Raw genomic sequence first — 14,365 nt, 5'->3', positions numbered from 1 at the left:
TTTTAGGCAAAATGTATTAAAATAAGAACTTCTGTTAATATATGAAGAGTTTGTAAATAAGATACCAACAGTTACTGAAAAATAGAATTTATTTGAGTCCTACTTTATTTTCCACTTTAAGTGTTGTAACTTTATAGCATACTTCACGAACATAAATTGATCGGAAAGAGTGTTGTAATTAAAAATATTTTCTATCATGTCTATTCATATATGTCGCAGAAGAAAGCCGCGGAGCGGGAGCGGGAAGAGTATGTCGCTGTAGATCCGCTCCGCCGAAGGAGACAAGTGGAGGAAGAAAGAATTGCGCACCTTCTTCTCCCCCTCAAGATGGGGTTCTCAGTACCCCGGGAATCCTCCTAGGAGTGCTGGTGGGTGGGCTGACTGTCAGGGCGTCACGGTTGCATGCGTATCAGATCCCGGAAAGGGTTCCGCTGGTTTTTTAGTGGATATTCCGGTTTTTTGTTCACCTTGGGCACCGGATAGTCCTACATACCCCCCGCAGCCACGCGGGGGAAAAAGGTATGTTTCGATTGAAAAACATACATTCATTGTTATACGTTGTAACATTCATGACTATAGTGTTACAACAACAACAACAGCCTGTAAATTCCCACTGCTGGGTGAAGGCCTCCTCTCCCTTTGAGGAGAAGGTTTCCAACATATTCCACCACGCTGTTCCAATGCGGGTTGGTGGAATACACATGTGGCAGAATTTCTATGAAATATGTCGCATGCAGGTTTCCTCGCGATGTTTTCCTTCACCGCTGAGCACGAGATGAATTATAAAGACAAATTAAGCACATGAATCAGCGGTGCTTGCCTGGGTTTGAACCCGCAAATCAGTTAAGATGCACGCGTTCTAACCACTGGGCCATCTCGACTCACTATAGTGTTGAAAATAACGATTTTCATTCAACAATCTCATCATCATTCTCCTGCCCTTATCCCAATTTACTCGTGGTCGGCGCAGCATGTCTTCTCCTTCCATACTTCCCCATCCGACGTTATCTCACAAGTACCATTCTATACTAATATTATAAATGTGAAAGTAACTGTATGTTACCGTTTTGCTGCCACACTACTGAACCTAATTTGATGAAATTTGATTTGAATCATGCTTGAAAACCGAGAATGGACACAGGTTACTTGTTCAAGCACCGATCATTCTTTTATGTTCGTATTATTTTAAAAATACATATGGTGGTAGGGCTCTTTGCAAGCCCGTCTGGGTAGGTACCACCCACTCACCAGTTACTCTAGCGCCAAATAACAGTACTCAGTATTGTTATGTTCCGGTTTGAAGGGTGAGTGAGCCAGTGTAACTACAGCCACAAGGGACATAACATCTTAGTTCCCAAGGTTGGTGGCACATTGACGATGTAAGGAATAGTTAATATTTCTTACAGCGCCATTGTCTATGAGTGATGGTGACCGCTTACCATTAGGTGGCCCATATGCTCGTCCGCCAACCTATTCCATAAAAACAAAAAAAAAAACAAAAAACATCTCAACGTGTTATTAGTCTCGCTTGAACTAATTTGTTATTGATCTTGCGAGGCATTAATTTCCACCTGTATATGAATAGGAGGCTAAATTATTAACTAGCCCCGACAACATGAGTGTTGTCATCGTCACAAGCAATACAATATGTTCTTGTCGAAATAAAAAACAAGATTGCAAACAGTCAAATTGAAAGACAACGGGCACAATGAACAAAGATCCATTAAAAAACATTTTACGTCACATATGTTATCGAATGCTTTTCAAAAATGTCCAAAATTATGTAATATTTAAGAATAAAATAAGATCTATTTTCAATCTTAACTAAGGCTGCAATAAAATGCGATATGTTATAAGTTTGTAATTTTTTTATTTTTGCTTCCTAATTATGTTTCGACAGAGCTTGATTAAACTTCACGTGGAATAAATTTAACATACATATTTATTTTAGCTCTGAGTAAAGGGGACACTGGCCTTAATTCCAAAGTATGCGGCATGTTATCACCAAGTTCGACCCTATACTTCCTGAATATAGTCAGGAGTCCTGCATACATAACCATTCTCGCGAAACGAGCGCCTGGAACAAAATAAAACAAAAACTTTAAAAACCCAACTTAATTTCTTAATAAATATCACAAATATTTATATGTATATCTCTATAATTGTTTCTAAAATTGTTTTGTTTTGATTCTATTGCGGTACTGTGAATAGTGTCGATAATGCCAGTGTAACTACAGGCACAAGGGACATAACATCTTAGTTCCCAAGGTTGGTGGCACATTGACAATGTAAGGAATAGTTAATATTTCTTACAGCGTCATTGTCTATGGGCGATGGTGACCACCATCAGGTGGCCCATATGCTCGTTCGCCAACCTATACCATAAAAAAAAAATGTATGAAACACATATACATGACAAATTCCGCTAGGTTTTAAAAGTTAAATCAAATTATAATATTGTTAACAGAAATAAATCCTATAAATGCAAATTTTGTTGGTATGGAATGTAAATTGTACCCAGAAAAACCAACAAGAAACAATAAATAGAGTAGAAGGTTTTGGAATAAAGAACGTTTAATATTTACCAATGCAAACCCTTGGTCCTTCACCGAAAGGCATGTAGGTATATGGTTTGATTTTCTTCTTCTCATCACCAAAGAATCTTTCGGGGCGGTAAGTATTGGGATCCGGGAAGTTTTCCGGTTGCCGATGCAGGTAATAAATCGGTATATGTATACGATCGCCTTTCTTTACTCGAAGACCATTGGGGAAAACGTAGTTGTTCATCACTTCTCTGGTGATCAGAGGCAACACTGGATAGAGACGTAGCGACTCTTCAATACAGGCTTCAACATACGGCAATTCATTTAAACATTCGTATTTAATAACACCATGCCTATTAAAGTACGCATCTACTTCTGCGATAATCTTCTCTTGGGCGTCCTTATTTTTAGCCAGTTCATAAAGAAGGTAGTTTATTGTAGTCGATGTTGTTTCGAATCCAGCAACAAAGAACAAAGTGCACTGCGCCACCAGTAGTTCTTCATTTACTTTCATTTTTTGCGTCTTCCTCTCATTAGTATCGGGACTGCTGAAACCGTCTCCAGTTATGTATTGTTGCTTTTCCCAGCTCAAGATAAGATCAACGAAGTTTTTAGTTGAAGTTTCTTCAGTAGAACGATTTTTACGGGCTCCTCTGAATAATTGTGTGAAGAAATCTCCAATTTTCTTATTGATCGCCTGAAAACCTAATGCGTAAAATATACCGGGCCACATGGCTCGACTAAGACCCAACAAACTCGTCTTGTTTGATGGCGTATTTATTGTTTCTGATATTTGAACAAATGGATTAACCCCATTGTCTCTTTTCAAAGTATTTGCTTTTAAGCCAAATATACTTCTTATAATAGCTTCCATTCCGTATCTCGCAAGCAAGGACTTTATATTAATATTTTCTACAATTTTTATTTCCTCCTTAATGTACTCGTCCATTTCACCAGCACACTCAGCAACAATTGGAAACATATTCTTTAACTTTGCAGATGTGAAAAGCGGAGATAAATTCTGTCGTAGGATTTTCCAAAGATCACCTCCATTGGCAAACATATTGTTTGTAACGGTTTCTCTGTTCGCGTACTCTGTATTTTCTCTGCCATTGAAGAAATAGAAGTCCTGGGTCAACACTAGTTTTAATATTTTAGGATCCCTGACGACTAGTGCTGGTGCGGTGCCATAATAGACACCGACGTAAGGCTCTTCGGGGAACTGGTTAAAAATTTCACCTACAACAGTCGAATAGCTTTTTCTAAACGTAATGTAGTCACGAAAATTGCCAAAAAGTAGACTCGGTTTCAAATGCGGAACGTTTTTCTTTTTCCAGTAATCATTATTTTTTGTCAATGACAGATAGAGCTTAAACAATAACAAAGCAACGATACATGAAATTGTAAAGAAAATCATTTTAGACGTCTGTGTTCCAACAAATCTAGTCACGGACTGTTACTCGCTGTTTTATATCAATCGTATTTATAATCAAGGTATTCGGCGCTTTGTTATCACTTAAGTCAGGTGTATATGTTTAGCTGTTACATAAGAAGCATATCTAGTTTATTCTTTATTGTGCACCATATAGAGAAATTTAAAAAAGTATACTTAATAAAACAGGGATAAAATTTTGGCGAATTTATCGCTACATAGCGATCTCTTCCAGGCAACCAACGGATAGGATAGCTCATAGAGTAAGAGGTGAATGGTGCTGTAATAATAAATAAAATAACATAAGTAATACTAAAACTGTAAAATGAATGTAAATATAGAATAAACAAATTATACATTAACAAATAAATTATGTTCTCAATACATATAAAATACAGGTACATATATAATTTAAATACACATATAAATCTATGTTTTAAAATTTATAACTATATATTAATACAATCATAAAGAGAAGTAAAAATAAAGAAACAACATGCAAAATCGAAAATATGAGTAAAAGAATTAGCATAAAGGCATTTGAGACAAAAAGTGTTTTATTACGATTTTTTTAAAAATATACACGGTTTTGGCGTCCCAAATATTTAAAGGAAGGTTATTCCAGAGCGTAATAGCCTGAATTGTAAATGATATTTTGTAAAAAAACATGACCTATGAACACCCTTGAAATCTCTTCATAGAACGAAGGTGTTTCCCAGGTTTTCCTAAAATACAAATTTATCCTTCAAGTTCAGGGAGTAACTGAGTGAATCAACTAGTTACTCCTGATTTCATTCTCATGTCGAGTCCAGGTAAGAGTACTATCAAGGTAATCCCAGGTTTTTATTAAATCGCCATAAGGAATGACGATATTGTCAAATATTATTGAAGGCAAGGAGGACGAGTTGACTTGTACCAATTGTTTCCGACTAGCAATAATTATGGCTTGAGATTTGCTAGGGTTAATATTAAGACCAATACATTAACTCCACTCAAGAATGATGTTGAGGTAGTTATTCATCCTTGTCCAATTGCCAAAGGAAGATTCTCACGGTAGACTGGGTGTAAATCTGGACATCGTCTGCATACATGTGGTAGAGAGAAGATAGAGTGCATAGCATAATATTTATATATTTTATATCATTACAGAACGTGTATTAATTGAGGCTAAAAGGTTAATTTTGTTAAAAACATATCCAAATTATGTTTTTATTTTTTTGCAGCGTGGAGTTACTCTTTACGTAATAAAGATTGTTCATTTGATCAATGTTCGATATTATCTGAATAATATTCTTAAAAAGTTTTTGGACAGAGTACCTACGCTTTACAATTTATATGTATATATGAATATATATAAATGGCATAATAATTCGCTGTATGTCAATGCACAATGACCTAATCATACTCAATTGCAGTGGTAATTAAAAATAAAAAAATATATTAAAGTCGAATGATCTCGAATACTTTAATTTGAGAGTCATTTAAATTGTCATACTCATGTAACCGTAAATCAGTTTAATCTGCATAAATATTGATCGAAAAAGATTTGAAGGTGAATAAATTGGATAATAATTGTCACTGAACAAAAACGTTTTTTTTTTTGTCTCTAATCTATCAGCATGACATTGCCTAAATCCTAAGACATGGCCGTGACCTGTTATAGTGCTATTCTGTAAAAGCAATCTCAAGAATAAACAACAACAACAACAAACAAATTCATAAAGTAATATAAATATTATGTAGATATGTCTGTTAGTATTAATGTAAGACTATGAGGTATTCTCGAATCACAAAACTCAGGTTGAAAAATTATTAAATACTTAAAATATATGAATTAAACGAAAAAATTGTATGATTCCTCATACATTTTACATTCCTCATACATAAGTAGTCTAATTATAATACAAAAATGATACAGGCATCGATACTGTATCTAGTATTATATTTGCTATTTTATGCTACTACATATCAAAATAATAGCTTTTAATATTCCAAGAGTATGACACGAATTATGAGTGAATTTAAACTACCGAACTGGACTTACAAAATGTGAAAATAATAGGTATTTTTATTATACACAGTATCTTTACATAGTATAAAACAAAGTTGCTTACCGCTGTCTATGTATGCTTGGATCTTTAAAATTACCCAACGAAATTTAATGCGGTTTTTTTTAATGGGTAGAGTGATTTAAGAGAAAGGTTTTGATACATTGACAATACAGTAAAGAAACACCTACAATTTTAGTAGTTTCTAATGTGATGTCGTAAGTCAAAAAATCTGTAGTGTATTTAGTAAGCTTTATTAAGTTAATAGCGACCAGCATCGAATCCGCTCGGGTGCAATGCTGATACGAAATATACTACAGATTGTCTTTTAATTTAACTTGCAAAGGTTTTTAAAACTTCCACAATAAAATTTTAATTACATGCTGTAAAGAACCATATTGATCTAAAAATATTAAATGCACAATGTATTCAACGTACTTAATTAGATAAGGATTAAAGCCGTGTTTCTATATAACACAATTAGTAATTACCTTTTGAAAAAAATAAAGGACAAAAATGGTTAATGCGGGTTATCCTTAAGAGTAGATATATACCATCGCCGTCTTTTTGGTAGTCTTTTTGAGATGTACAATACTGAAGCAAATTATTTTGATCTAACTCGTAGGGTTCAGCCAACGTTTGCAATGTAAGTGCAAAGAAAAATACCTTTACGACATCACCTTATAAATTATCAATGTCTCTACTATATTATGCATTTATTATAAAATGAACCTTTCATTTGAATCACTCTATCAATTAAAAACACCACATCAAAATCAGCTGCGTTATTTTCTTACGAGTTACGTTGAATATACATATAGTACAAAATAAAGTCGCTCTCTGCTATCTATCCGTATCTACGTAACATAACTGTGTTTATAATGTATATATATGTATGTATATGTATATATTGATTATAGCCTATATTTGTGCTTTATTCATTGGATAAGTACATACAATAGATTCCATAATATGATACAAACAGGTCCACCTAATAAAACGGATATAATGTAATTTGTACCGAATTATGTTAATAGCAAAATCATCGTGATGAGTCTAATTCTTGCACATTCATATTGATATACATCAGTTATGAACTCTATATCTTGATATTTTAAAGTCATAAATACATTTATGATACGGAATTTTGCCAATTTTGCTGACTTTGATTTTGATAAATGATTTTTACACGCTCACGATGACGAGGCGTTTTGCAGATAACGAAAACGCAAATCATCCAATTACGTTTAAAATATCAAATAATGTCGTTCCATTATTTTTTATATTTTTAAGAAATAACAAGTCTAAACAGTGTACTAAAATAAGTTTCATATTGAACGGATATTCGTGTAAAATAAGTTTCACCAACGTCGGATGAAGAGGTTAAGAAACGCTTTAAGTATAACCATACGAAAAATATTTTTATTTGTGTAGAAAATTGGATTTATTCGTGTTTTTCAAGAATATAGTGTTGTGTATAACCTGGACTTCAAGGTCTTATCATAATCTTACTCATAAATAACTAAGAATAAGATGATACAAATTACATCCCATCTAAATTTTGAAAAATATTTTTTCATTTAAGTTTATTTTATTTTTTGTAAAAGTCACACCATCGACTTATCACTAAACACTTAAATGTATTATTTAATATAAGTGACACATTCAAGGTGATACTCCTTTATAGATGTAAACAACATTGACCTTCAATAATAAAAACCAGACTAACATATATAAAATATAAAATTAAATTTAAAACTAAATTATATAATAAATGGAATTAAGACATAACTATGACAAAAAATACTACTTATTATATAATATACGAATTTTTTGGAATGTTTAACAAAATTAGTAATATTACTGAGAAAAATATCAATATCGCCGTTAGATAGAAGTTGTATATTGATTGTTAATGCCCTGTTATGTGATAAGTTATTTAAGGAACAGTTGTCATACAAGGTAGGTAAATCAACTAGGTAGTTACTACTAGTAGTAAGGACAGTGCTAAGTGTGCGTGATCTTCGACATGAGCTGAAACCCAGGCAAGCACCACCATATATGTTTAATTTGTGTTTATAATTCGTCTCGTGCTCAGCGGTGGAGGAAAACCTCGTGAGCAAACCTGTATGTGTCTAATTTCATTAATTTAATGTGTGGAATATATTCCAAACCTTCTTATCAATGGCAGAGAAGGCTTAGCCCAGCAGTGGGAAATTTAAAGGCTGTCACTTTATCTTCGATCCCTTCACCAAAAATTTCATAGTGAGTAGCGCTGACCGGCTAATAGTACATAAAAAAACAAGTCGGTAATGGCATTTGATTATCTAATCAATGTCGTTAAAACGTTCTTGAAAATATTAAGGAAGTTAATAATTTGAAGCGCAGTTTACATGTTATGATTGAATGTTATATTATCTCACTTGTTGTTATTAATACATCGATTGTTATTTAAATAATTAAATAGCACTAGCTGTGCCCGCGATTTCCTTGGCGTTTGAATTTAACAATAAAGTTATTGTTCATTTCAGTACATAACTATATAACTACTGAGTAACATTACAGTACTTAGTAGTTATAGAATAACTACTGAGCTTCTTACGGGTTCTTCTCGGTAGAATCTACTTGTTATTCTTTCTCTAATCTTATTGTTAAATAACTATTCAAAAGTGCTTGTAAAAGCCTACTTGAATACAGTTAATTTTGTTTTTGAGTTATTTAAAACGGGATTTTTACCAGCTGACCACAACCATTGTGACAATGGTTTCGGTGACCAGTGTTCGCAGCAAACGCCTGGGAAAGGAGGAAGTTGAATATGGTCAATCCTAACAATATCAACATCTTCCTGCAAATTTCTGTCTCGTGAACAAGACATTCGTAGATGATATCGAAATATCGGGTACCACCAAATAAAAAAATAAAAATTAAATGCCCCGTTTTAAATAACTGTAATAATAAAAATAACCATGTTAAGTTATTGTTCAGTTACTTAACTTATTAATAATTTAAGACATCGGTGGAGTGGGCTTACGTGAGGGCTGCATTCGCTACTGGACAGTATTTGGACATTGCAGCGTGACTTTGTTATTTTTATACATGTCATTTAAAGAGTAGCCTAAATTACTCCTTATTACATCAACTATCAATAAAAAGCCCGTCAAATTCGGTGCAGCCGTTCCAGAGATTGGCCGGAACAAATAGAGAGACAAACGAAAATTGTAAAAAATGTTATTTTGGTGTATGTGCGCAGTAAACATATATGTGTTTAGTAAAAAAAGCAGTTATTTTAATAGCACATAAAGACGCTTCAATCTTAGTATATGAACAGGTAATTGAAAAAAATTTAAAGATTTTATTTACTAGTCTAGTTTTATGCACTGTGAAAAACTTACAACAACAACAAACAACAGCAGTCTGTAAATTCCCACTGCTGGCCTCCTCTCTCTTTGACATATACCACCACGCTGTTACAATGCGGGTTGGTGGAATACACATGTGGCAGAATTTCTATGAAATTTGTCACATGCAGGTTTCCTCACGATGTTTTCCTTCACCGCTGAGCACGAGATGAATTATAGAGACAAATTAAGCACATGAATCAGCGGATTGCCTGGGTTTGAACCCGCAATCATCGGTTAAGATGCACGCGTTCTAACCACTGGGATCGTCGATCCATCTCGACTCACAAAAAACTGAAAAAACGTAACTGAAACATTGTTTTTAATATATTATTATTATTTTTAAAAATAGATATCTTTTATAATTGAAGTTAATTCGAAGGTTTTTTATAAATTAAAATAATCTATGGAGGTAATCTGGAAAAGATTAGCTCTATAGATTATTCAAGATCTCGGTTGTCGAAGAATGGTTTAGTTTATTATTACAATTAAATACTTGGTGGTAGGGCTTTGTGCAAGCCCGTCTGGGTAGGTACCACCCACTCATCAATTATTCTAACGCCAAACAACAGTACTCAGTATTGTTGTGTTCCGGTTTGAAGGGTGAGTGAGCCAGTGTAACTACAGGCACAAAGGGCATAACATCTTAGTTCCCAAGGTTGGTGGCACATTGACGATGTAAGGAATAGTTAATATTTCTTACAGAGTCATTATCTATGGGTGATGGTGACCACTTACAATCAGGTGGCCCATACGCTTGCCAATTTATAACATAAAAAAAATATATTAATACTTGTTGACTTCCAGGCAGCATTACATTACACGCATATATAATTGTAATTAACTAACATGACTGTATTTTTAAATATTGAAACTACTGAGTTTCTTGCCTGTTCTTCTCGGTAGAATTTACTTTCCGAACCGGTGGTAGCATCACTTAATATAATTGTTAAATGACGATTCAAGAGTGCTTGAAAAAAAGCCTAGTCGAATAAAGTATGTTTTGATTTTTTTTATATGCCCAGATGATCGGAACTGCGAACAGAAAGATGCTACTAGCATTCTTGCTTCCATTACATTTATTTGTAAAGGTATAATTAATATTTATGTTAATAATTCGTAAGCCCCTTATTCATTTTAAAAGCGAAGTTACTTAATTAGAACATAGCTAATATATAAGTGAAGTGTAAATATCTGATTAGTATTTTATTTATTATTTATTGTAGAAGTTACACCATTGACTTATCACTAAACACTTAAAAATAATATTTAATATAGGTAACATTTAAGGTGATACTTTTATAGGCGTAAACAACAATAAGCGTATTTGTTGGACGCATAATTTCATATTCGAATAAACTAACTCTAGGGAATATTGAATTCTTAATTGAAGGTAATTTATTTCGGGGAATAAAAATATGCAATTTGGAAAAATTAGGGGAAAGCTGAATTTTCGATTAAATTTTCTTTTTGAGGTTCTAAACAAAATGCCATAGAATAAAATTAATACAATTCAATAAATATGACATATTTTTTTTTTTTAAAAACTCTTCTTGGCTTTGCGAGGGATAAAGTTCTTCATATTCTTTTCACATATAAAAACAAAAGATTTTTATTTTAGGTGTAAAATTATAATAACAAAATACTATTTAATAAAATAAATATTACAGCCCATAAAGTTGTTTTCAAAAGAGACCTCTTAGTACTTAGCGAAATCAACATCTACTTCTTGTAACTCGTTTGCGAAATTAAAAATAATAACTACAACAATAGTGCTAAGAGGAATGTGTGGTGTTACGCGAATGGATAGAGTAAGGAATGAGTACATAAGAGGAAGTCTGAAAGTGACACCGATAGCGGAGAAGTTATGTGGAAGGCGGCTATCATGGTATGAGCATGTAATGCGGAGGAAGGAGGAACATATTGTGAGAAAAGCCTTGAGCATGGATGTGGACGGATATGGAGGTAGAGGAAGACCAAGGAAACGATGGATGGATTGTGTGAAAGAGGATATGGTTAGAAATAATGTTACTTGTGAGATGACGTCTGATAGAGAAGTATGGAAGGAGAAGACATGTTGCGCCGACCCCAAATTATATTGGGATAAGGGCAGGAGGATGAACTACAACAATAGTTATCGAGAGTGACGCAGCTCTAGTACGATTGACGATATACATATTAGGCATTATAGGCATTGTAATTTTATTAGAGTCATTGTAAATAAATAAATATGAAACAACATCACATACATTACTCTGATCCCAATGTAAGTAGCTAAAGCACTTGTGTTATGAAAAATCAGAAGTAACAACGGTACCACAAACACTCACCAAAGGCCGGCAACGCACCTGCAAGCCCCCTGGTGTTGCAGATGTCCATGGGCGGTGGTAGTCACTTTCCATCTGGTGAGCCTCCTGCTCGTTTGCCACCTATGTCATAAAAAGAAAACCTAGACCCAAGACAACGTGATAACTAATGATAATCTACATCGACTCGGCCGGGAATCAAACCCGGGACCTCGGAGTGGCGTATCCATGAAAACCGGTGTATACACTATACACCACTCGACTACGGAGGTCGCTAAAATTGTATTCAGTTTATATTACTCTGACGGTGCAAAAGTTTTTAAAAGAAATGAAATACGAAACCATTGGATTAACTTACTTAAAGATTCCGTTAGTTCGTAAGCCATAACTCAAAACTTCAATAGCTGCAGCCATGTAAGCTGGTCAATACATTATGAAGCATACGACAACAACAGCCTGTAAATTTGCCACTGCTGGGATAAGGCCTCCTCTTCCATTAAGGAGAGGGTTTGGAACATTTTCCACCACGATGTTCCAATGCGGGTTGGTAGAATACACATGTGGCAGAATTTCTATGAAATTTGTCACATGCAGGTTTCCTCACGATGTATTCCTTCACCGCAGAGCACGCTGTAAGAAATATTAACTATTCCTTAAATCGTCAATGTGCCACCAACCTTGGGAACTAAGATGTTACGTCCCTTCTGCCTGTAGTTACACTGGCTCACTCAAAAATACATAACATACATTACTCTGATCCCAATGTTATCACCCGAAGCACTTGTGCTATGGAAAATCAGGAGTAACGACGGTACCACATACAACAAGAACCAAGGTGACATAGAAAACTAATGAACTTTTTGTACATCGACTCGGCCGGGATCGAAACCTCGGAGTGGCGTACTCATGAAAAGCAGCGTACACACTACTCGACCAGGGTGGTTGTCAAATTGTTCTATTACTTAGGTATTCTTTAATTGTGACGATATTTAAATAATTAGCATTTTCGCAAGTTTTATCTATATGGTCATGAAAATTTAATTTGCTATCCATTATAGCTCCTAAATCCTTGATTTTGAGTACATGTTCCATTGGTGTATCAGACAGATTATATAAAATGCGTTCGGTTACGAGGTAGCGATATTCTAGATTCTTAAAAACAACTATTTTAATATACAAATACATCGTAAATTTGGGTCCAACTCACCTCCACGATAAATGACAGTCATTTTGATTTTTTTAATGAAATTTCTCTACGTGTGTACAAAAAATATCATATCAGTGAAAGTTTAGGTTTCTGCGATAAAATTAGGCTTATTCGAGGTAATAAATACTGTTTGTCATTTACATTATAAAAGAACGTGATTCCTATCTAAAAAGTTTAGAAAAACAATGACTCATTGAAAAAAAAGTACGCAAATTAACCAATTATAGCAAATCACTACAAAATCACTACACATAACCCATTTAATGTTTTTACTAGATCAATAGCTTTTGAGAGAATAGAGCTGAGATGGCCCAGTGGTGAGAACGTGCACGCGTCTTAACCGATGATTGTGGGTTCAAACCCAGGCAAGCACCGCTGATTCATGTGCTTAATTTGTCTTTATAATACATCTCGTGCTCAGCGGCGAAGGAAAACATCGTGAGGAAACCTGCATGCGACAAATTTCATAGAAATTCTGCCACATGTGTTCCATCAACCCGCATTGGAACAGCGTGGTGGAATATGTTCCAAACCTTCTCCTCAAAGGGAGAGGAGGCCTTTAGCCCAGCTGTGGGAATTTACAGACTGTTGTTGTTGTTAATAGCTTTTGAGCTGAACTAGAAAATGAAATACAATATAAAATTTATAACTGTATGTCTATTACTTTAAAGGGTTATTGTCATTTAAACAAAGCATATGCGTAAGAACTAGTTCGTAACTGGGCACACTGTATATTTTTAATAAGTTTACGAGATCCATAGAAAGTAATACTTTGGTATTACTTTACTACATCATGGCGTTTAAATAACGTTGTTTCTTGGCTTTCATTTGTGCTAATAGGGCACAGATTATTTCACCAATGCCACGTGCGAGTTAATACGTACTTATGATTAGTAATACTATTGTCATCTTGACTTTAATTGTTTGTTTGAAGTATGGATTTGTAGTATTGCTTGTAAACTCGCTTATAATAATAAAGTTTACATGCTAAAAGATAAGTATCCACGTGTAGCACATGTGTTAGTTTTACTAATAGCTTCATACATACGCAGTTTGAATACATCGACAAACAATCTTGAATACAGATTGATAACAATATAATTAGATATGATTTCACATAAGATACGAAGATTGTCAATAGGAAGTTAATAAATAATAGATTAGTTTTAGCTTTATATGATAACTAGAAACCTGCCCCAGCTTCGCTCATGTGCAAAGTTGATACTAAATATATAACAATTTATTTGTTTACCACATCACATAAGAAACTTCTAAAAATGATCAGTGTTTCTTTACTATATTGTCCATATATTAAATACAAAAACTTTCCTCTCGAAATATTCTATCTATAAAAAAAAACCGCATCAAAATCATAGGGATATAGGGACAGAGAAAGCGACTTTGTTTTATACTATGTAGTGATAAATTAAC

The 14,365-nt window shown here is 34.0% G+C and overlaps 1 protein-coding gene across 1 annotated transcript; it reads right to left on the bottom strand.

Annotated features, from left to right (window-relative positions):
• Window positions 1-1,863: 1,863 nt before the first annotated feature.
• Window positions 1,864-3,983, bottom strand: LOC124532957 (cytochrome P450 6B5-like). The gene is made up of 2 exons (XM_047108095.1): window positions 2,586-3,983; window positions 1,864-2,077 (listed from the first exon to the last, which is right to left on the bottom strand). The coding sequence occupies exons 1-2, from the start codon at window positions 3,958-3,960 to the stop codon at window positions 1,908-1,910; spliced, it is 1,545 nt and encodes a 514-aa protein (XP_046964051.1). The 5' UTR covers window positions 3,961-3,983; the 3' UTR covers window positions 1,864-1,907.
• Window positions 3,984-14,365: the final 10,382 nt, after the last annotated feature.

The sequence above is a fragment of the Vanessa cardui genome, chromosome 10 (assembly GCF_905220365.1).
Source record: "Vanessa cardui chromosome 10, ilVanCard2.1, whole genome shotgun sequence".
Taxonomy (NCBI): domain Eukaryota; kingdom Metazoa; phylum Arthropoda; class Insecta; order Lepidoptera; family Nymphalidae; genus Vanessa; species Vanessa cardui.
The sequence above is the reverse complement of the archived record's forward strand: the minus strand, read 5'-3'. Positions and strand labels throughout refer to the sequence as shown.

What these genes read in the sequence shown, in the direction of transcription:
- LOC124532957 (XM_047108095.1), bottom strand. Translation starts at nt 3,960, where the DNA reads ATGATTTTCTTTACAATTTCATGTATCGTTGCTTTGTTATTGTTTAAG. An exon ending in AGGACCAAGGGTTTGCATTG is followed by an intron (nt 2,078 to 2,585) that starts GTAAATATTAAA and finishes ATTTTGTTCCAG; the next exon opens with GCGCTCGTTTCGCGAGAATG.